The sequence below is a fragment of the Phyllostomus discolor genome, chromosome 1, assembly GCF_004126475.2.
Source record: "Phyllostomus discolor isolate MPI-MPIP mPhyDis1 chromosome 1, mPhyDis1.pri.v3, whole genome shotgun sequence".
Taxonomy (NCBI): Eukaryota; Metazoa; Chordata; class Mammalia; order Chiroptera; family Phyllostomidae; genus Phyllostomus; species Phyllostomus discolor.
The window spans coordinates 178,872,114-178,894,253 of record NC_040903.2 but is presented as its reverse complement, the minus strand read 5'-3'; the positions used below and the strand labels follow the sequence as shown (position 1 = coordinate 178,894,253).

General features: G+C 41.6%; 2 protein-coding genes across 2 annotated transcripts in view; one reads left to right on the top strand and one right to left on the bottom strand.

Annotated features, from left to right (window-relative positions):
• PYGL (glycogen phosphorylase L) overlaps positions 1-16,073 on the top strand; it is a 37,323-nt gene extending 21,250 nt beyond the window's left edge. The window contains exons 6-20 of the mRNA XM_028505575.2: positions 1,081-1,192; positions 1,634-1,716; positions 6,131-6,274; positions 6,500-6,592; positions 7,222-7,368; positions 7,695-7,858; positions 8,323-8,437; positions 9,006-9,107; positions 9,234-9,381; positions 9,480-9,538; positions 9,644-9,785; positions 11,156-11,363; positions 12,256-12,390; positions 12,831-12,897; positions 15,721-16,073. Coding sequence (XP_028361376.1) covers positions 1,081-1,192; positions 1,634-1,716; positions 6,131-6,274; positions 6,500-6,592; positions 7,222-7,368; positions 7,695-7,858; positions 8,323-8,437; positions 9,006-9,107; positions 9,234-9,381; positions 9,480-9,538; positions 9,644-9,785; positions 11,156-11,363; positions 12,256-12,390; positions 12,831-12,897; positions 15,721-15,897 — 1,896 coding nt within the window. The 3' untranslated portion in view covers positions 15,898-16,073. The remainder of the gene's footprint in view (positions 1-1,080; positions 1,193-1,633; positions 1,717-6,130; positions 6,275-6,499; positions 6,593-7,221; positions 7,369-7,694; positions 7,859-8,322; positions 8,438-9,005; positions 9,108-9,233; positions 9,382-9,479; positions 9,539-9,643; positions 9,786-11,155; positions 11,364-12,255; positions 12,391-12,830; positions 12,898-15,720) is intronic.
• ABHD12B (abhydrolase domain containing 12B) overlaps positions 15,961-22,140 on the bottom strand; it is a 28,799-nt gene continuing 22,619 nt past the window's right edge. The window contains exons 10-13 of the mRNA XM_028505578.2: positions 18,507-18,589; positions 17,315-17,393; positions 16,636-16,754; positions 15,961-16,516 (exon numbers count right to left, since the gene is read on the bottom strand). Coding sequence (XP_028361379.1) covers positions 16,489-16,516; positions 16,636-16,754; positions 17,315-17,393; positions 18,507-18,589 — 309 coding nt within the window. The 3' untranslated portion in view covers positions 15,961-16,488. The remainder of the gene's footprint in view (positions 16,517-16,635; positions 16,755-17,314; positions 17,394-18,506; positions 18,590-22,140) is intronic.

The window sequence follows — 22,140 nt, the reverse complement described above, 5'->3', positions numbered from 1 at the left end:
AGACATTTTCATAATATATCCAGAAACTCAATTAAGGGAGAGTGTGTTTTCTGTGCCCACAAAGGCAAGGTTATGGGGCAGATGTAATATAAGGTGAATGACCCAAGCAGCACAGAACTTTGTGGATCTATCCAAGCCATCAGTGATTAGCCCTAGATTTGTAGCTGGTAGGGTCAGAGAGCATGAGGTCACACAGCTGTGGGCAGCTGCCAGTAAACTGAGCAGTTAATTTCATTCTGTGTCAGTTCAGGTCCTCTGGGAAGCAGACCCCAGAGAGAATGAGAAGGGCAAGTGATTCAATTAATGTCATGTGTCTTCCTTAGAATTTGACTCTGATAAGGCAGGGAATAGAAATGAGTCTTTCCCCGCATAAATTTTATATTTCCCCACATAAATTTTAAATTCACATGAAACACAGTTCATTTTTCTGTTCTTCTCTATTTCAGTGACTGTCACCAAGATTGAGCTAGATTTTCCAAAGCTTACTTCTTAGACCCATCTCAGCTAATTATCAGCTGATTTGTCAAATCACTAAAATAACTCCTCTTTGTGCAATTTGGAAAAATCTAGCATAGCATTTTAAATATCATATATAATCTATCTTCATAAATTTCATGTTCCATTGATTTTTACCATTTTTTAAATCAGATCATTGAATAACCTACACTAAAATTTATCCTGATTACATTTTTTAATGGGAACAGATTCACATTTGTCACTTTGTACACCATATTTTATTATTCTTAGAGCGGTGGCTTGATCTGAAAATAAAAAGATCTGCATCCAGATCAAGGCAAGAGGAATAGAGAAGTCAACATGGAAATGATACAGAAAGCCATCCATTTGGATGGTTCAAGCTTTCCAGATTGTTCTAGTAGGGGGAGGATCCACAATGGCCCCTAATACCATGCCAAGCCCCCTCGGCCCAGCCCTAGGACCCTTGTTTTGGTTAAGGCCTCGCACAATTTGAGTTGGTGATAGAGCCAGCAACAGAATCCCAGTAGCTGTCTCCCAGCCTGTTGTTCAACCTGTCATCACCTTCTGGAAACAGTGAGCAGCTGCTTCATTTCAATCCAACAGGTGGTCCTGGCCTTGCCATATGATACCCCAGTGCCTGGGTACATGAATAACACCGTCAACACCATGCGCCTCTGGTCTGCTCGGGCCCCCAATGACTTTAACCTCCAAGACTGTGAGTACAACATGGGCTCTTGTCTCCCTACGTGTGTGCTTAATCTTCCTGATCCGGGGAGCACGTTAGTCCCCTGCTCTAGAAGATGGCATAGAACAAGGATCTTGGGGACTAGGACATAATGGTTTCTTTCTGATTGCTAGTTAGAACCAAATTGAACTTGAAGAAAAAAGCCTTGAGCTTCTGACCTGAACTCTTCAGGGGCTAAGCAGCTGTAGGAAGGAGCAGGCGTGGAGGACATTGTTAAAGCAGTCCTTCATTCAGTCTGGTCTTCTTAAACTCTCCTATGAATCACAGCATAAAGGTTTGCTGAAATCCTTTCGGATTTTTAGGAATTTTAGAAATCCCACATGGTACACCGCAAGCATCAGGTGAGATCAAGGGACTTTGATAAGAGTAGCTGGCTTGTCTATGTATTCATTTTTCTAACCTTCCCCTCAGTTAACATTGGAGACTACATTCAGGCCGTGCTGGACCGAAACCTGGCCGAGAACATCTCCCGGGTCCTCTATCCCAATGATAACGTGAGTGATCAAGCTTGCTTTCTCAGTGGAAATAGAAGCAGCTTATTTTAGAAGCACCTGTTCAGTAGCTCTATAAAACACCACTTTAATATTTTGTTTCTTCAGTGCAAAATAATCTCCATATCTCTTCCTGAATTGTCCAGATTTCTCCTCCCACCCAAGTAAGGAAACCAAATTTGTGCAGTTCATGAAATCAGAGCTGGTATTTTGCCCTTGATTAGTGACCCATGACTAATTGGGAAGTTCTGTATGTGTATTTCCAAACAAACCTGGATATAAGAGATGAGTTGAAGAAATTTCACCCACGCTTATCCTGGAGGTTTCCTGCCTGGCCTCTTCCCCTCGATGATGGGCCTCTCCCAGCCCTCTGGCCCTAGGTGAGGTAGAGTCATGGACTTCAGAGCTGACCCAGAAGGAAATACTTATTTCTTATGCCACTTATTCATCTCTTTAAACTTCATCTTATGAGTGATTATTTCTATACATTAAGAATAGCTTAGCTTAAAAAAAAGCACTTGGAACTGGATCTTAGATGACTGCCATGGGTTTTTATTTGGTTTAAATATACTTAGCTCTTACTTCTACATGAGTAAAATCACTTTCTTGAAGCTATAATGATATCTTTTTAAAAAGATAATCTCAGAAGCAACCAAATTAGAACTCTAGTCCACAAAGATGGCACAAAACAAAGATTTGGGGACAAGGACATAAATGATCCTTAAGGCCAGATGTTCACTTGGTGTTAAACCACTGTCTCTAAGGCGGATTAAGTTTGCTGCAGCATATTCAAGAACTTAGCAGTGTATGCTATTTTTCCTTTGTAAGAAATATTGTAACTTCAGTACATTTCAGAGAAATCTCTGACCCAAAAGCAAAAGGTTGATCTATTTCATGGTCATTAAAGTAAGAATCCTTCCAAGTTTGGGGCCATACTGCCCAGCTAAACCCAGCCTGTGGGATTGTTCAACTTGAAGGGGCTTGAACTTCATCCTTCTGTTGTCAGTAAGGACCAAACCTAAATTTACTTGGAAATAATCATCTACAGCAATTGACAGCATATACTAAGTTAACATGAGGTGCAAATTTGACTAAGTTTATTAAGTAAAAGGTAGCTCTCGAGGTTAGGCTTGCTTCTAATTACAAGTTAATAAATCATTTTTATACTGTAATTACAAGAATAAACTCATTCTTTCTCCCCAACTTGGCCATCTAGTCCAGACAGTATTCTTCCAAGAATCTGTCCTCCCTCTGCAATGAGTCAGATACTTCTGTCTTGCTTAAAGCTCTTTAAATGCTTCTGATTACCTATAAGAGATGTACAGAATCTCAGATGTGCTCTCTAAGTTCTTCAGTAATGCAGTCATGAGCTCTCCAATGCACCCCCCATGATCTCGCCATGGCAGTGAGGTCCCAGACGAGCAGAACAGCTTGCCCTGCCTGTTCCTTCTCACCCAGACGCCTTTCCCAAGCTTTCTCTGCCTGCGGGGAGCAAGCACTCTGGCCCTCTGTGCTCCTCCGACAGATTCCTCTTCACCTTTCAGGGCTCAGACAAAAGATGACCTGAGTGCCCAGTTTCCCAAAGTACTGTATATGTACTAAAGTATAACATTTTTTTAATTATCATATTTTATTTAAAGCCTTATTTACACATCTCTCCTCACTACTTGGAACTTCTTGAGGTCAGCTATTATATTGAATCGTTTCATTTCTAAGATATTAAAAATTCCCTAACTCAATAAATGTCCATTAATTTTGGGTGGATTTGTAGTGCTTTTCTAAAGAGTAATGATTTCAATATAATTTTCACCATGATACATGCCATTTGGGAAAAAAACGTAAGCAATATAAAACAGTACCATAAGAAATTTTAAAAAAAATAAAATTCCAAATTCCACCTATAAAATCTCATTGGTGATATCAACCCAGTTTCCTATTAATGACTTGTAATTTTTATTTTGGTTTTTAAATTTTTATCAAACTTAAACATGCACACAGTTTAAAGAGAAACACAGTTCTATGAGGCTTGTACAAAAACATAGTCCCCCTCTTCCCACTTCCCAGACGCAACTATATCCCCTGGCTTTTAATTGATTTTCTGGATTTTTACCTCCATATTTCTAATAACCTGCTGTTGTTTCTTCCTGGTTGGCCCATTTTTACAATTGTGCGTTGACTCCCCGCTGTTGAAGATGAGAACACAGCTCACCCCCTCACGCACACTCCCACCCTCACCGCACAAACTCATGTATCCTGCCTGCATTCTCTCAACATGGTGACATAGAATTCTCACTGGCACCTTCATCAGTGTTCACATTATAATAACCTCACAAATGCTTCAGGATGCTGATCTGTGCACATGGTGTGTCATCATATAATGATTATGTTTCCTTGAAAAGGTTTTGTTTTTCCTAGAGTTAATAATTATTTTGTTTGCTTTGGTTTTAAGCACTTTTCCCAAATTTATCCTTCATTCTATCTCGATGTAGAAATTTTCTCTGACTATATTCAAATACATTCAGTATTCTCTTAACATGGTGTTTTTGAAAAGCTTCTTCTGGATCTCTACTGGTCAACTGCTCCCCTGTCATCTCGTGATCTCTCCGTTACGCTGAGGACCCCTGTGCTCATTGAAGTTCTGTGATCATTTGTTTTCACATCTTTCTGTTTGTTTGTTTGTTTGTTTGTTTACTACTTTGTTTTGCTAGTACACATGCTCCAAGGGTGTCCTGGGAAAGCATGTATATAAGGTCAAGTTTTTTGAGTCTTTGCATATCGGAGAATATCTTATTCTATCCTCACATTGATAGTTTGCCTGGATGTAGAACACTCAAATTTTTTTGTTCATGTTCTTCCAGTTTTCAGTATTGCTAAGAAGTACAATGCAGTTCTTGGTTTAAAAGAAATTTTTTTTAACTTTTAAATTACAGTTGACACAATTCTGGTTCTCTTGATCTTTTGTTTGAATCCTGCTTTTTCCCTTTGAAAGCTTCTAGTCTCCCCCACCCATCTCTCCCCCCACCTCCCACCATCTCTCAACCTCTCCTTTTCTTTCCTCAACCAACTACTTCCAAGTGTACTAAATTTGGGAATAGGGTGGTCTGGTGTGGGTCTCTTTTCATTCATTGGACCTCTGTATCCTTTTAGTCTGGGAACACAGCACTACAGAACTAATCCTTTCGTTTTCTTACCTTTTCTTACATTTTTCATTTCTTTGTCTTCTTGCTCAGCTTTCTGGGCAGTCACAACTCTTTCTCCCAACCCTTCTATTGGGTTTTTCATTTGGACTACCATGTTTTAACATCCAAGTAATCTTTTTTTCTTTAGATATTTTCTTAAAGCATCTTAATCTTATTTCTTGAATACACTTTCTTTTCTAATCTCTCTGAGAATATTGGTAGTATTCTTATAATATTCTTTTTTCCTCATCTCTGTGCCCTCCAAGTTGGCTTTTGTTTGTTGATTATTCTAACCTCCATCTTTCTTTTACAAAGTTTTCTTAGATGTCTAGTGATTCTTAGCTGCCCAGTAAAGTTTAAGAGAGGGGTATCCACAAGCTTTGGGGTAACTCTATATCCTTGGGGGGGTGGTTTCTGTCTTTGGGCTTCACCCCACTGTGACCCGGTGGGGCTGCTTCCTGGGGAGCACCTTGTGTCAGTGTGTCTTCAGGTCTCCCTCTGGGCTGGCCAGGTTCTCTAGAGAAGACCTGCAGCTTCTTTCCCAGTAGAATAATACTGACTGCCTGTGCTCGGATATCTGGTGGGGAAATGAAGACTGAGAGTCTCAACATTCAGTGCACAAACTTCCACTTAACCCCCTCCCTCCCATTTTCATTATGGGGTGGTACCCCACCTTCCCCTGTACCTGCTGCCCTCCAGTCCAGAGACCCTATTTTACCATCTCCACAGAAACGCCAACAGCTTCTGCTTCCACTGGGCAAGGAGCTGGCCCCGCTGCGGGAACTGGGATGAGGTCTGAGGCTACCGCTTCCTAGACAGGCTCTCAACCAACCCATACCCCGTCTTCACCCCTCCTTCCTAAGGTGACCCAGTGCTGTCATTTCCCGAGCCTTTGGGGGCTTCGATGTGTAAACTGAGTTGCTTTTTGGCTCTCTTCCAATACTAAGTCCTGCCTCTTCTGGCCCAGTTTTCGCTCATCTGTTTTTTCAGCTTCTAAAATGTTGTTGTTATTGTCTTCTCTCCCATCCCCTTCATTTATCAGTATGTCCTTTTAATATCCTCTTACTGTCATTTAAATGGAGTTTCAGGAAAGAGCAAAGGTGAATGCCTGGTGTCCAGCCTGCCGTCTTCCACTGGATGTCCAATGGGCTTTCACCTTAAAATTTTCTGGGCAGAGACACCAAGTTTTGGCCACACGTAACAGTATGAGCTTCTCACTTAGTCTCTCTGGCTTGAAGTTTTTTGAAGGGAAGGAGCTAAGACTGAAGCAGGAGTACTTTGTGGTGGCTGCTACCTTGCAAGATGTCATCCGACGTTTCAAAGCCTCCAAGTCTGACTCCACGGATAGTGCCACAACCGCATTTGATGCCTTTCCAGATCAGGCAAGTATTCAGCCTGTGAACGCAGGTGGGGCAGCTGAGGGGACGAGGACTTCCTGTCACGTTTACTCCTCTATTTCGGTGCTAAAAGACTGGAGTAGGTGCAGTGTACTAAAGTGTTCTGTGGAAGGGGGCATTTGCTTTGGCCTTCGCCCAGCATGTATGAGGTCAAGGAAGCCAGAGCGGGGCCATCAGTCACCTTCACCGTAATGTCTCCTCCTGCCACAGGTCGCCATCCAGCTGAACGACACTCACCCTGCTCTCGCCATTCCTGAGCTGATGAGGATTTTTGTGGATATTGAAAAATTGCCCTGGTCTAAGGTCTGAATAGTTTGGCTCTTTTTTCTTTCAGTTAACCAGGATGTCTGTGGTTGGGAGATTTTGCCAAAAGCTCCTTTTGTAGTTGTTTAAAATAAGTTACTGTTGCTAACTTTAGCAGTTAGAGGTCAACTTTGCCCTGGTGGCTGACATTTCTCTCTCTTTACTGCTTTACAGTGAGTAAGACTAAGAAATAAATAAATACACTTCTAAAGGGACTTATCTTTTTTTTGTTTTGTCTAAAAGGATTCTAAATTAAGTCTCTAACCTCAGGATACAGCTAATTGAAAGCGTCCCATTGCTTTGGAAGTCAGTATTTTAAACACAGTTCGTGCCATCTCGCAGTACTCCTTAAGTTTTTATTCCTCAAATCTTGTTTATTGAATAAATAAAAGATATATTAGAAGAGTAGAGAAGACTTATCAGCATGCTGTCTTAAGTTTTATCCGTCACATGTCCCACTCTCTGGACCATTTAGGAACCTAGTGGAACCAAGCGTGTCTCACTGCATGCAAACAGTTCTCCTCTGGCAAATGCGTGTCCCGCTATGAATGGGCGGGAGCTGAGGAACTGTCTGGCCCTGTGGGGTGGGGTGTGTGAAGCCAAGCAGCTCCGCCCTTCCTCTCCCTCAGGCGTGGGACATCACCCAGAAGACCTTCGCCTACACCAACCACACGGTGCTCCCAGAAGCCCTGGAGCGCTGGCCTGTACAGCTGGTGGAGAAGTTGCTTCCTCGACACTTGGAAATCATTTATGAGATAAATCAGAAGCATTTAGATGTAAGTCATTTTGAGCGTTTTATGAGAATGAGGTCTTGAGATGTGGGGTGGCTACTGTGTTACCTCTTACCAAACTTGAAACCTAAACATCTTTCAATCGTTGATACATCAAAAGTATCCAAGTGTGGGTGGGACTCTGGTAAAGACATCTTTTTGAAAATGCTGAACTAGAGGAGTGGCATCTCCCTAAAGCTAACTGGCCCTGCTCTGTGGGAGTGAGGTTTATATTCACTCCATCAAGGAGTTTGCTTGGGAAGTAAACAACATTATCTCAATGTTACTTTTAACCTGAATGAACAGTGCGGCCTTTCTCTTCCTTTGGCTAGAAAATTGCAGCCTTGTTTCCTAATGATATTGACCGCCTGAGAAGGATGTCTCTGATAGAAGAGGAAGGAGGCAAAAGGATCAACATGGCCCATCTCTGCATTGTGGGCTCCCATGCTGTCAATGGCGTGGCCAAAATCCACTCCGACATCGTGAAGACCCAAGTGTGAGCTTCCATTCTGACGGCAGTGGGTCTGACATTGGTCTGTTCACAAACAGTGCTAGTACATTCAGGGTGGCTTTGGAAATGAGAGACCCCGTCAAAATGTTGTAAAGTATTTTTTCCATACAAAGTCCCCTTCTCTTAAAGAAGAAAAAAGGCCTTTCTGTCTAGATAATCCTAGTTCTAGGCATAGCAGTCAAACAAAAAAAAAAAAGTATTCCGCTGAAAAGTCTGGTTTATATATCGCTGCTGGGAAATCATATGGAGGTGATTGGATTTGGGGTTTTTCTTGTAACTATTTTGAATTGCACATGGATTTCTATTTAGATTGACAGCCATTCCTCCCTCCTCCTTTATTTAATCTTTCTAAGCCTACACTTGGCTTCTTGAACGTAACTGTGAACTTCATCATGCATGCAGGAACCTGCTGTTTCAGCCAAATTCAGTGATGTCTCTTCTGTCTCCAGATTCAAGGACTTCAGTGAGCTAGAACCACATAAGTTTCAGAATAAAACCAACGGGATCACTCCAAGGCGCTGGCTCCTACTCTGCAACCCGGGACTTGCAGAGTTAATAGCAGAGGTAACTGGGAAGTGCAGAGAGGGAGGGAGGTCCAGCAGGAAGGCCAGAGGCATGAGTGCACTTGCACTTTGCAGAACCCATCTGTGGCAGGGCCAGCTTCATCAGCGTGTGACACGTGTGGTTCCACAAGGCTCCGGGCTTGATTTAATTCTCGCTGCATTCATCTTGAAATTCTTAATTTTTGAACAAGGGCCCCCACAAATTATGTACCTGGTCCTGGCTAACAGTGTTCATATGGCACACAGATGGAAGATGATAACTCTATTTGGCAAAGAGGATTACAAAGGTCATATAAATAACTAGTAGAACCTGGGTTCTTTGTCACCCCCTTTAGGTAGATTTCTGTTTTTAACACTTACTACCCCTGAAACTACATTCAAGATACCAGCAAAGTGGTCTTCCCACACACCATTTCTAGCCTCTTCTGTGAGTGAAGCCACTCTGTGTGTTGTGTGGTAGGTGAGCTATCCTGGTGTAAGTGAGTGTGAGCACTCACCACAGTGACAAACTGCTCCTTTGGGCTTGATTGCCATCCCCCTCTAAAGTCACCTCTTCTTTAAACTGAAAGAAAATCGGGGAAGACTACGTGAAAGACTTGAGCCAGCTGAGGAAGCTACACAACTTCCTGGGTGATGACGTCTTCCTCCGGGAAATCTCCAATGTGAAGCAGGTGAGGCTTCTGGTGGGGGTTCTTTCCCCGACACTAGCTTAGAGGGTTTATGCTGCGATTTTTAACAAGAGACCACATGGTGGTTCTCAGTCAAAAGGACTCGGGCACTGTGCACTGTTTCCACAGGAGAACAAGCTGAAGTTTTCTCAGTTCCTGGAAAAGGAGTACAAAGTGAAGATCAACCCTTCCTCCATGTTTGACGTGCAGGTGAAGAGGATCCACGAGTACAAGCGGCAGCTCTTGAACTGCCTGCACGTGATCACAATGTACAACCGTGAGTCAGCCCTGTAGCAGCGGCTGCCCCTGGAGGTGGAAGCAGCCCTGGGCGCCACTCTCCATCCTGGGTTCCATCCACTTCTCCATCTTTTTCAGGCATTAAGAAAGACCCTAAGAAGTTATTTGTGCCCAGAACAGTTATAATTGGTGGCAAAGTAAGTCGATTCTGTTCACTGGGGATGTGGGGGCTCAAATCTCTTGCCATTTCTCCACTTCCTCATAGCTGCATTATGTCATCATGTTTGACCTTCTTCCCCAAGGCTGCCCCAGGATATCACATGGCCAAACTGATCATAAAGCTGATCACTTCTGTGGCAGATGTGGTGAACAATGACCCCATTGTTGGAAACAAGTTGAAAGTCATCTTCTTGGAGAACTACAGGGTGTCTCTTGCTGAAAAAGGTAGTGCCCTCATTGCAAACCATGTGAGTCCAGGGCAGATTCTAGGGAAGGGTTACAAGATACAGAAAAATGGGGCAGCTGAGCTCAGGCAGCCAGTAACTTGGGATAGCAGGCATCACTCTTGGGCAGAATAAGAGCCTAAGCTAAGAGCTTTGAAGGTGACCCAACTAACAATGAAATTGCTGTCCCCAGAGTCAACATCACACTGTATATTTCACAATATCATAGCATACATTGGAGCGCATTTCCCTCCCGCCTAGTTAGAGCTAGGGGCTGGCGGAGGTGGCCATGAGGCTTTGGTAAAGTGTAGGCTGCTCTACAAAAGAAAGGAAAGGTCTTCAGGTCTCAGCCCTAGTTTGCAATAGAACACCACTTCCCCAGCTCCCAGACAGTCCTCTGGTCACTCTGTTTGTTCATGTGGCAACAGAATGAGGACAGACGTCAGGCTGCCAGAGCACGAGGCTCAGATGTGCCTCAGATGGTCACTCTGAGATCAAGCATTGAGTTCCCACATGGGGACAGCCAGACTGGCAAGAAGCCAACATCCTTTCTCTACCACTGAGACCTTTGCTTATTTGCATCACATGCCCACAAGGCACCGTCCACATTCAAATGCCAATGTGTATTCACCCATTTCCCAAATTAAAAAGGGATCTTTCTCTTTCTGAGGTCCGCACAAAGGAAAAAGAGCCAGGTTCCTACAGATGCAAATGAAGACATATCTAACCCACAAACAAGCTCTCAAAGTAAAGCAGAGAATTAGTCTAGACCTTTGTAGTCAAAGGGCCAGCAGCACTAATCGTGTGTAAATCAGACTGAAAGGTCAGAGGCCAGGCGTCTGGCCTCAGGCACACCTCAGTCAGATGTGGTTTATTTCCCTGCAGGGAAAATGGAAGGAGGGTGAGGAGAAACGAAAGGAATGCAGATAATCCAATTTCTTCAGCTTGCAAAAGAAGGGTCAGGAGAGACTGAATTTTAAGGATCAAGAAAAAGCAGTTTCAATATATTGTTTAAAGTTATAAAAAAGAAGAAATAAAGCCATAACAAAAATTGGAAGGGAGAAATGTGGCAACTTTTATAGCAGAGTCAAAAGATGCTCTTTGAAGTTAAGACCAAGAAAGAGTAGTATGAGCATATAGTTATTTAGCACTGTGGCCATAACCACCAAGACAGCACCTCAAAAATGGACACAAGTGGTTGCCTGAGTCAAGGGAAAGAGAGAGATCTGTCCTTCACCATTTGAATGTTTACACTGATGACATGTACTACTTTAGTGATCAAAACAAGCCAGCTAAATACATTCATGAATACGATACAAGCTGATCTAGAGAGACAGAGTCGCTCCTTTAACATGCCTGCCTTGCTTGCAGTCATTCCAGCCACAGATCTGTCGGAGCAGATTTCCACCGCAGGCACTGAAGCCTCAGGGACAGGCAATATGAAGTTCATGCTGAATGGTGCCCTGACCATCGGGACCATGGACGGGGCCAACGTGGAAATGGCAGAGGAAGCCGGGGAAGAGAACCTGTTCATCTTTGGCATGAGAGTGGATGATGTGGCTGCTTTGGACAAGAAAGGGTGAGAGAGTAGCTCTCCCGGGAGGATACCTGCCCACCCGGTGACCCGCTGAGGCTGAGCCACATGAAATGTAGCAGCAGACATCTCCCAAAAATCAGAGGAGTGCCCTGGTCACAGGTTAATCTTAGGAAACCCAGCAAGGAAAAGTAAAAGGAGCTTGGGCCCGGGTGCATGAAATTGTTGCTCTTTTTGTCAGCCATTGCTAAGCTGGTCTGATGAGCTAATCACTTCTCTGCGTCCCCTGATTCTTTATTTGGATCAAAAGATGAGCCAGTTTTTAGTGAAGTTTTTGCATATAATTTAAACCATCCAGTGTTCCTTTAAAATTGCAAAGAAATGGACTAAAATGTGGGAGGGGATAGGTATGGATGTGTAGAAGCACCCAGGAATACTGTTCCCCTTAATATCTAGAAAGGCTTATTAACCTGGATTCCAACAAGAAACAAACAGTGCTGCCCAAAGGAATACAGAGATCCCAAAATGTGGAGGATGTCCAATACAGTTCCTGACCTGGAAAGTACATTTTAACCCAGTAGCAACAAATTTGGGGATCGATGTGTCCAAAAGCAACTGGTTCATTTAACACAGTGTTTGTTTAGAGCCATAAAGTCTGCTTTAAAATTAATCTGATTATTGTATTTTACCAGATTAGACATTGCTTTATGACTAGAATTTTATATCTACTGTCAAGGTCTTCATTTATAAGGAACTAAACAAATTGAAGTGGGAAAATGTCAAGATCTAGTCAAATATTGACACCCATACTGAACTTTATAATGACTTCCATAAATACTAGTATTTCTGAATGAATTTTTCACAGCTAATATAGTGTTGAGTGTGTTGATAATCACAAACACTAACGGAACCTTCTCATCACACCCCCACCCCACAGGTACAACGCAAAAGAATATTACGAGACACTTCCAGAGCTGAAGCTGGCCATTGATCAAATTGACAATGGCTTCTATTCTCCCAAACAGCCTGACCTCTTCAAAGACTTAATCAACATGCTGTTTTATCATGACAGGTGAGTTCTCCCAAGAAGATACTGTTATTTGGGGCATGAAAAGGGAACAAGGACATCTTAAACCAACTAAAACCCAACCATGTAGATTAGCATAGGTCTGTGATCTAATAAACTAATTTAGGCTCTAAAAGAAAAATCAAATGTTCTCCACTGGCAATGCTTAGGAAGCTTTAAGAATAAGACCCACAAATCTGGTATTATTTTTCTTCTTCCACTGGTATACACAGCTTTCAGATGTACCCGTATATGACATTCTTACATGTAAAAAGAACCATAGAAACTTGAGGGCTGTTTAAAATTCTTGTGAATAGAAATATGAGTTTGGTAAACTATGTCTGACATTAAGCCAAAGAGAATTTTAAATGGAATCTTAACACATATCCGTTATTGAAGCTTTTCACCATTTTAATTTTTCCTTCCAATCACACATAAAAAAACAGGTTTAAAGTGTTTGCAGACTATGAAGCGTATGTCAAGTGTCAAGAAAAAGTCAGTCAGCTTTACATGGTGAGTACTTCTCTGAGACTTAAAAAGTAAACCAGTTTACTATGGCCAATTAAAAATTTTGTTTATTTTTACTAAATCTAAATAGCAATGCCCTACTAACCAATCAAAAAATGGAAGTGAGACAGCTATCTAGGTTCAGATCAAAACCTGACTTTTCCCAAGTTCAGGCAGAAGTCGGGACTTGACGTTTCAGTAGCAGTTATAGATGCTTTAATATCCAAGTAAAAAAATTACAAATAATTTGATATTTATTGAATACCCACCATGTAGCAGGCATGTTCTGGAAACTAAAGGTATAAAGCCAAAGTAAATACTCACTTACCCACTCATTTATTCAACAGAGAGGCACTGGGGCCTTCTTCATGGCAGGCTCCGTGCTGGGCACTGAGACCCCAGCATGGACCGAGTCGAGGCCCCTCCGTCCCCTCAAGGAGCCTGTTTAGTGCACATCAAAATCACCTAGGCAGCTTTTTAAAGTACAGATGCCAGTCCCCCTCGGAGAGCTTCTGTCCCAGTAGTGGGTGAGATCACCATCAGTATTTTAAAAACCTGCTTAAATGATTCTCATGCTGGGCCATAGTATATTGAGATAAAGACTGACCCACTGTTCTTTGAAATTTGCACAATAAGTGGCTTTCCTGGGCCACCCATGGAGTGGGGCTGTATGAATAGAATATAAACGTATAGAAAGAAGGGAGGATTCGTGGTTGAATTTTTTTAAAAAAGAACGAAAGGTAAAGGAAAATGAAAGACTATACCAAAAAAGAAAAAAGGAAGAAAGGAAAAGGAAAGGCAAGGCCAGAGCCATGAACATCTTTACCAAATAGCCCAGCCCTCTGGGTACATGTAGTAGATACATGGAAAGGTTGATCATCTCTGACAGAAGATCATCTCTGACAGAAGACTTTTAGTGAATCGCAGGCACCACAGAAGATCAGATATAGAGAGGAAAGGTCTTTTGAGGTCAATGTCCTTGAGCCTTCTGGACATAGTTGCCTTTGCCCCCATAGTCTTTTGTTTTTTTCTATTCTCACCCAAGGACATTTTATTTTCATTGCTTTAGAGAAAGAGGAAGAGAGAGAGAAAAACATCACTGTGAGAGAGAAACATCTATTGGTTGTCTCCCGAACTCACCCAGACCAGGGATCAAACTCACAACCCTTCAGTTATGGAACAATGCTCCAACCAACTGAGCCACGCCGGCCAGGGTGCCCCATAGTCTTTATTTTTGCCCTTCAACCATTATACAGCAGAATAGTGAGGATCCATAAAATCACCACATTCTGCCCTTTGGGCAATTAGTAATTACTTCCAACAGAAACATACACTCACATTTCTTTGTATTCCTTTCCCCAAAACAAGGTGGTTCCTGCAGTCATTTCAGATATCTCACTGGGGTTTTAAAATAGGGTAATTCAAAGCTCATGCTGCTTCACAGCCATGATCTTCTGGTAGAGTCATAGCCAGTCCCCCAAATGTGCACAGACCAGAATAAATTCAAGTTGATGGCCATAAGCAAGGAGGGGGAGTGTTAGAGTTAAGCTGAGCGGCTCACTCCCTGCTTCCTGAGCGATGGAGAGAGCAGCCTCATACAACCTTCAAGAGCTCAAAGGAAAAGGGCCACCTCTACCTCTTTCCTCTTGATTTCAACTCATGCTTGTAATGTAGAAAGGCTATGGGGTGAAAAAAGTAGAAATAAAGCAGAGCAGGAAAGGAAAACCTGACCAAGGACAAGCACAAACGTGAGTGTTGAATTTGCACAATGGCTCTCTTCTGTTAAAATGATGGCCCCCGTCCAAAGGGTGTCCATCTAGAAGCCAAGCATTTGGTTCAGTCTTTCTTGTTCATTAGTGCAAATTGCAGTTTTTACTCTTAACAATAGTTGTACTGTTGAGGCTTAATGACTAGATTTCCCAATCACATGGGGTTGTTTTCTAAGCCTCCATAATACAAAGAAAGTGAAGACAGGAAGCTTTTATTCTCTTATTTTTGTAAGTTTCCAGAGTCTGAACAAACTATTCTCTGCAGTACCTTAAGGAATGATTGTAGTTTTAGATTTGTTTTTAATGTGTATAGTGCATTGCTGTTGGCTTTGAACAGTGTTCTGGTCATTTTCAGTGAACTCTTAGAGTTCTTTACAAGATCATGAGGCTATAAAATAAATAGTTTCTTATATTCTGATTGGAATAAAAATTATGAGATTTGGATGTTACGTATTTTATTAAGGATAAAGCCTTAATTGATCCTGTTTTGAAACCCCAACGGAGTATTTCAGATTCAGTACAAACCTACTGGGGCATCTGCCTTCAGAAAGAACAAGAAAAGAGAAGTAGGTCGATAAAGATTCTAACCGGATCTTTTCCTGGATAGCTAGTATTCTAGCATAATGTTTTTCAAATTTTGTTAGCCACAGATTAAATCACTTGACATGGTATCTAGCAGATAATGAGTGTTAGTGTCCCTTTCTTTCCCCTGCAGTTTACAAGAAGGCATCTTCATTTGAAATAACACATGGGAAATATGATTTCCATGCCAAAACATTGTAACCATAGCAAAAGTTATCAGTCAAGTAATTTACATTCATGGCTTCTCTGAAAATGAAAGATACTTTTTTTCATTCTTAAGAAATATATCCTCCAAGTAGGAGAGAAGCACAGTCTGCCCTATTTAGCTCTCAGCTCTGAAACAGAAGTATGTATGATTCACTACAGTTTACTCCTGTCAGTCTCCGTGAAATGTGCCTCGATGTGCTTGGCCTGATGTTGGTTGGAAAGCTCGATGAGCAGTCAGGCTCCGGGCCACACATGCCTGTGTTGTTTACAGAATCCGAAGGCCTGGAACATAATGGTACTCAAAAACATAGCTGCCTCAGGGAAGTTCTCCAGTGACCGCACAATCAAGGAGTACGCCAGGGACATCTGGAACATGGAGCCTTCAGATCTAAAGATTTCCTTATCCAACGAAGCTAGCAATGAGTTGTACAAGGCCAATGGAAAGTAAGTCGTAAAATGTCTCCAGAAAAAAAATAGCTTCTTATGGGACTTGAACATTTTTGCAACATTCTTTGATTTTATTTTGTTTAGTTAACTAACAGTCCAGTTCAGTATCTCGGGGAATTGGGAGGGGAAAGTATGTACCTGTATTGGCTAAAAATAAAGTGTCAATTTCCAGGGCTACCTGAGTGCCAAAGGGTATTATTTTATAAAAAATTGAGTCACATGCTAGGACTTTCCCTGTCAGTCGGAAAGCTAGAAAACTGCCTGGAACTTTTTAATGGTATTTAAATTAACTAAACTAAAATATAAATCATTTAACTATACATTTTTATATGGGATCCATTTTTTACCAAATGTTGATTCTCCATAGTGATGTTTCAGCATGTTCCACGAAGTAGACTGTGATAAGCTAAAAGAACATTCCATACCACCCTGCATCCCTGCTTCATAGTTGGCAGGTGACTTGTAGAAATGCCAGTGACTTTAGCTCATCCAAGCAGCCCAGTACATTTTACACACACACACAAAAAAAAATACGTATCACAGGTGGTGTTTGGACCAAGTCTTCACTGAAGGTTTCTGCTGTTCTCAGACCTCATGCCCACTGCTCGCTCAGGAAATCTCTGCCAAAAAAGAACCTCAGTCAGATCACGTGCTTTCCCCACCTTTTGGTCTGAGTAAGCCAGAGCAGCCCTAATTGCCTTTAAGAGAAGAACATCACATTTAGCAAAGCTACTCTTACCTCACAGTTTTTAACAGTGTGGGGTTTCTACACAGCAGGTTGTGTTGGAAGCCAGGAGGAAAGATCACCATCTTCACCCTTTCTTTGTTCCTGTATGCATTGTGTGCAATTTCATAGAGCTGCAAGGGGACAGAAAGACAGGAATTCAAAGGCTGACAATCAAAAATGTTGTTGTTCTAGTCTGTTTTCATATAAGGGTAAGAAACACCTGGCTTAAGGAGCTAGTTCCATTAGGTCAGAGATGTGGGGACTCTCCACGTTCCCACCGGGCTACCTCTGCAACTGAAGACCCAAAAACTGCATGGCTCACACAGAACACAGAGAACCTCGTCCTCTGCTGTCCACACCTCCCTGCAAGGACAAGGAATCGTGATGGATGCACTCTGTTCCATTAGAAGAAACTGCATCCCTATTTTTAGAGCCACTGCAGGTAAGACTACATAGAGGTTCCCATAGACCCCAGATGAGGAACTAATGTCCACCACAAATACTCCTTTGAGCTGAGTAGCACAGGACAGGGATGCTTACTGTATACACCAGGAACATGGTTTTTTAGGGGTGTGGAGAATCCCTGAGAACGTCAGAGACCCTCCTCCGGGCTCTAGTCAAAGTCTGACTGGAAGAGAAGATGGTGAAATAAGACCAGTATGTCTCAGTCAGGACTGAGCTCTTGGTTTACCTGTTTTCCGTTCTCCAAAGGCACCGTCCTGTCATCCTCGCCATGAATGATGAGAAGTGGGGAAGACAGGAATTTTACACTAGGAACAAGTAGGAGAAAAGCACTCAGTCCAAGAATTATACATTGGGATTTCTCCTCTTCCTCCAAGTTAAAGCTTTACCAAAACATGAAGTTTGCCCAAAATAGAACTCTCTTTCCTTCCCTCCCAGTAGTAACTTATTTTTTCTCTGGGTAATTTTATCCCCTTCTATTTACTTATACAATTTAATTAGGTATCTAAATTAACTTAGTCTGCTTCTATGTGACTTTTTTTAAGTGATGGAGAAAAACACTGACATACTGAATTTATACAGTTACAAGAATCTCATCTTTTTCCTTATTCCACCTTATATCATAATATTTGGAATATTATAATTAAAAGACCATAAAAGAATTCAAAACCCCAAAATAATAACTACCACAGGGCAAAATGGAATCCTTTGAGTCCATTTATTTACTTTTCTCCATTAATGTACAGGATGAACATGCAATAAATAGTTTTGATTAGCTTCCCGGTCAGCCTCCTGCTTTGGTAATTCAGTAAGGCTGTGGCATGAAGAATGCACGTTCCTAACCCCAGGACGTCCTCAAATGATACTTCCCTCCCTGCACCCAGTTCTGATACCATTCTGTCCATGCCACAGTGGCTTGCTGTCTGTTACTCCTTAGAAGGCTAGATCCCTCAAGTGTGTTGAAATAGTAAAATACTAAAATACTAATAACAACTGCCTGTTTGCTCAAATTCTCCAACTATGAGAGGGTAACTTACCAAATTATACTCGTTGGACTTACTGTCAGGTTAGTGGGCTGGATAGTAGATAGGTTTTGGTTACATGGGGAATAAGGCCTAGAAGTCAGGGATCCCCCTAGAAATGTTAGGCTAGACCCTAGAGGACCTTTAAAAGGTCCTGATAGGCCCTTACTCTGCAACTCCCTCTATGACTTCCAGGAAAGTACTGAATCTGTGAAGTCATCAAATTAATCATGAGGAAAACATTAAATACTAAAAATTTGTAGATACATCACCCTAAATCCTTGTGCCCACCTAAGAATTCTTACCTACTTTTTCAGACTGCTCATCTACCCATCCAGTAAGTCACCCCCCAGAATCCTGTAAACATACAATAATGGACATTTTTCATCATTAGCTTACTTTTCATCATTAGGGAAGACTATTTTGTCTTTTCTCAGGGCATCCATAAGTGTTTGTAAAAATCCTGGAAGTTTCTGGTAAATCTGTTTTTTAAAAAGAAAAAAATTAAAACTTGGCCTGCAGCTGTATCATTTGCTGTAGTTTCCCACCATGAACTGCGGTAATACAGGGAGCAGTAATTTTCTGAATATAATCAACTTTTTTAAAAAACAAAACTTTCATTATTATAAAAGTAATTCATACCATTGTAGGAATTTGGAAAATACAGAGAGGAACGGAGAAGAAACAAATCACACATAATTCCACCACCCACTGACCATCGCTGTGTGCATTCTGTTGTTTCTGCTTCCTTCTTTCTTTACAACACAAATAGCAACACTGACTTATTTCTCCATATTCTTAAAGGAACAGTGATACAATAATATAAAAATTGCTTCCATAGTGAACATAATTAACTGGTTTAGTTGGGGAACAATATTCTGATCAGTCAAAAATTCTGCTGAAAGTATGTAATACTTAGATAATTAGTTTAAAGGACTTGAACATTATAAACTGTTGAATTGATACTGCAATGTTTTAAAAGGCATTTTAGTTTAGTTTTTTTTTTAACCATGACCACAGAACTCCAACTACAACAGGTACATTCTAAACATACTCAATTCCCTTGTTAATGGCAAACTCCAATCAATAGAATTCTAGTTAAATTAGCTTTACCATATTTTGATGAAGTCAATTGGTAAATTGGTTTATATGCCCTGAAAGCATTTATTTCAACTAAAAATGAGGAAAGGACACAAACCCTGAGCAATATTACATCTTCCTCATAAACTTCAATTCTACCTCCAAGCTAGATTCCAAATCCATTCATTTCTCTCCACTTCCATTATCACCCAGCCTAACCCACCTTTCATCTCTTGCTTGAATCACACCAACAATCCCAAGAGGCTCTGTGCTTCCACCCTGTACCCTATCCATTTCCCACAGCGATACTGGTAATTGTTTTAAAGGTGCCAATCACATGCTATCATTCTTTTGCTTCATATCCTCCAAAGGCATTTGGATTTAACCGAAGTGTCACTTTGCCCTTCAGGGCCTGACACAGTCTGGCTGCTGCCTTCTGTTCCTGGAGCAGCCTTGATCCCACCTCAGGGCTCTTGCCATTGCTTTTCCCTCATCCCAAGGCCTCCAGATTTTTCCCATGGCCACTGGCTCCTTCTCATACAAGTCTCGGCTCAGACAATAGTTCTTTGAGCAGATTTCCCAAACCAGCTGTTGAACCTTGTCCCTCCCACCACCCAGCTATACCCTGTCACTTTACATTACTTTCTCAGGATTTCTCCCTATTGAAAATGCTCTTCTATCTCTCCAGCCAAGTACATAAACTTCATAGGAGGATGAACCACAACTTTCTAATTCTCTATGGTATTTCCAGAACCTAGAAAAGTTCCTGGTACCTAATGAACACTCAATATGTCCAAACCATGGAATGAGTCTCTTATATAAAATCCCTGGTATACACTTTAAGCTATTATTAGTCATTTTCATCTTATTGTGACTGAATTTCATTCAGATTTTATTCCTTAGAATGGAGGAGAGAGGGAAGACGGTTGCAATGGGATGTTGCCTAGGGAAGGAAATGGGTACAGAATAGGTACTGTAGCCAATAAATACAAACTTCAGCTTCACCATTTTAAAAAGAGAAGAATTATGTTCACTGGGGAAAGTTTTTGGATTATGCACATTCTCCTTTCTGAGTGTAGAGAAATTAGTTAGTTGCTATGATATGTAATTCGTTGTAGTCTCCCACTATGAACTATAGTAATATAAAGAATAGTAATTTTTGAAATACAATAAACTTTGAAAAAACTTTTTTCTGATTTAAAAAAGGAAGTCATGCCCTGTCTGGGTTAAGTTGATTAGAGAATCCTCCCCATACACCAAGGCTGCGGGTTCAATCCCCAGTCAGGGCACATACAAGAGTCAACCAGTGAATACATAAGTAAGTAGAACAGCAAATCAATATCTCTCCCCACCCCTTGACTCCAACTCCCCCTCTCCCTCTCTTTCTAAAAATAACTAATTTTTTAAAAAGTTGTGCCATTGTAAGAACTTTGGTAAATTGAAGGAAATTTTGTGGAAAATGGCTACACGATCTGCAGGTGGAGCGGTATAGACAGACTTCTGCTTCCCAGTGTCGGCATCAGCCACCTGTGACCAGGAGCCTCATGGTCTCATTGCGTTCGTCTGGCCTGCACTTTCTGCCTGGTCTCAGAGCAAATGATTTGCATTCAGGTGCAGTCTGGACATCCCAACAGTCTCTCCTTTTCTTTTTTCCTTTTCCTGCCTTTGACCCATATTAAGAGCAAGATTTCTTGTTTTATCTTCTTTTGTCTTTGTCTTCGGATTCCACCACCCCTGGAACCAAGAGTCCTTTGAGGGATATTCAGTAAGAGAAGCCTTCAGCAATGTATCTCAAATTCTAAAGGAGTAAGAAGAAAGCCACCCAAGCCAATCTCCTCCCCTTTTCCTCACTCCTCAGTAGCCTGGTTGCCCCTTGAGACTCAGAGGTCATAGCATCCCCTCCAGCCCAGAGCACAGCCATAGGTTCCTAATTGGTCTCCCTGCCTCTCTGTTCTGCAATACCACCAGATGAATATTCTTAAAATACCACGAAATCTGCTGTTAATAGGTCTTTGGGAGTACCATACTACTTAAAAAAAAAAATCCTCCTGGCTTGGCTGCAAGCCAATCCACATCTGAGCACAATCCTTCATTCTAAAACCTGCACATCTTCAGTCTGTCTGCCCAGCATAAGAAAATGTAGGACTGAGTCCAATTTCCTTTTCTTCTAGGACATGTGGCCCTTGGGTGCTTAAGTTGCTAAGCCCCCATTTCCCTCAGCTCTAAGTACAGGCAATGATGCCAAACTCACAGAGTTGCTGTGAGGATACAAAAGGACAGCAAGTGTGAAAGATCTTGCGTGGGAGGCCTATATGATTCTCAGCATCTTATGGCACATAATTGCCCCATTCCAGCCATGTGCCTTGACTCAACATTCTCCCCTCCAGACTGTGTGATCTTACGGCTCTCCCTCACCTTCAGGAAAGAAGCTTAAGTTCTGTCAACCTGTAAGTCTTCCTTGACCACACCTGCACACAGAACCCTCCTCTCCCCTGAATTCTCATCCTGAAATCATTGTTCAGGGTCCTCCCCTAACACTTAACCTTAGTCTACTTGGTAACAAAGAGTGAGAAAAGAGAATATGCATTTGTTCAGTGCCTATTAGCAACTGGGTACTTTTCAAACGTTATTTTACTAAATTTACTCTTGGCAACAACTCTATGCAATAGAGTTATATAAAAATATAAAAACGTTATATAAAAATGGGAATCTCAGAGAAGAAAAATAACTTGCCTAGGTCATAAGTGGTTAGTGGCAGAGGCCAAGTTTGACTCAAATATTTCTGGCTCCATAGCCCATGCTCCTTTTCCACTCTCATGCTGCCTTCCTATTCTTGGTAATGAAATTGATTCCAAAATGACATGTAGAAATCTGTCATTATTTTATATCCCCCTTTAGTTTCCTATCTCCCTAACTAGACAGCAAGCTTCTTGAGGGTAAGGAACTATGCCTT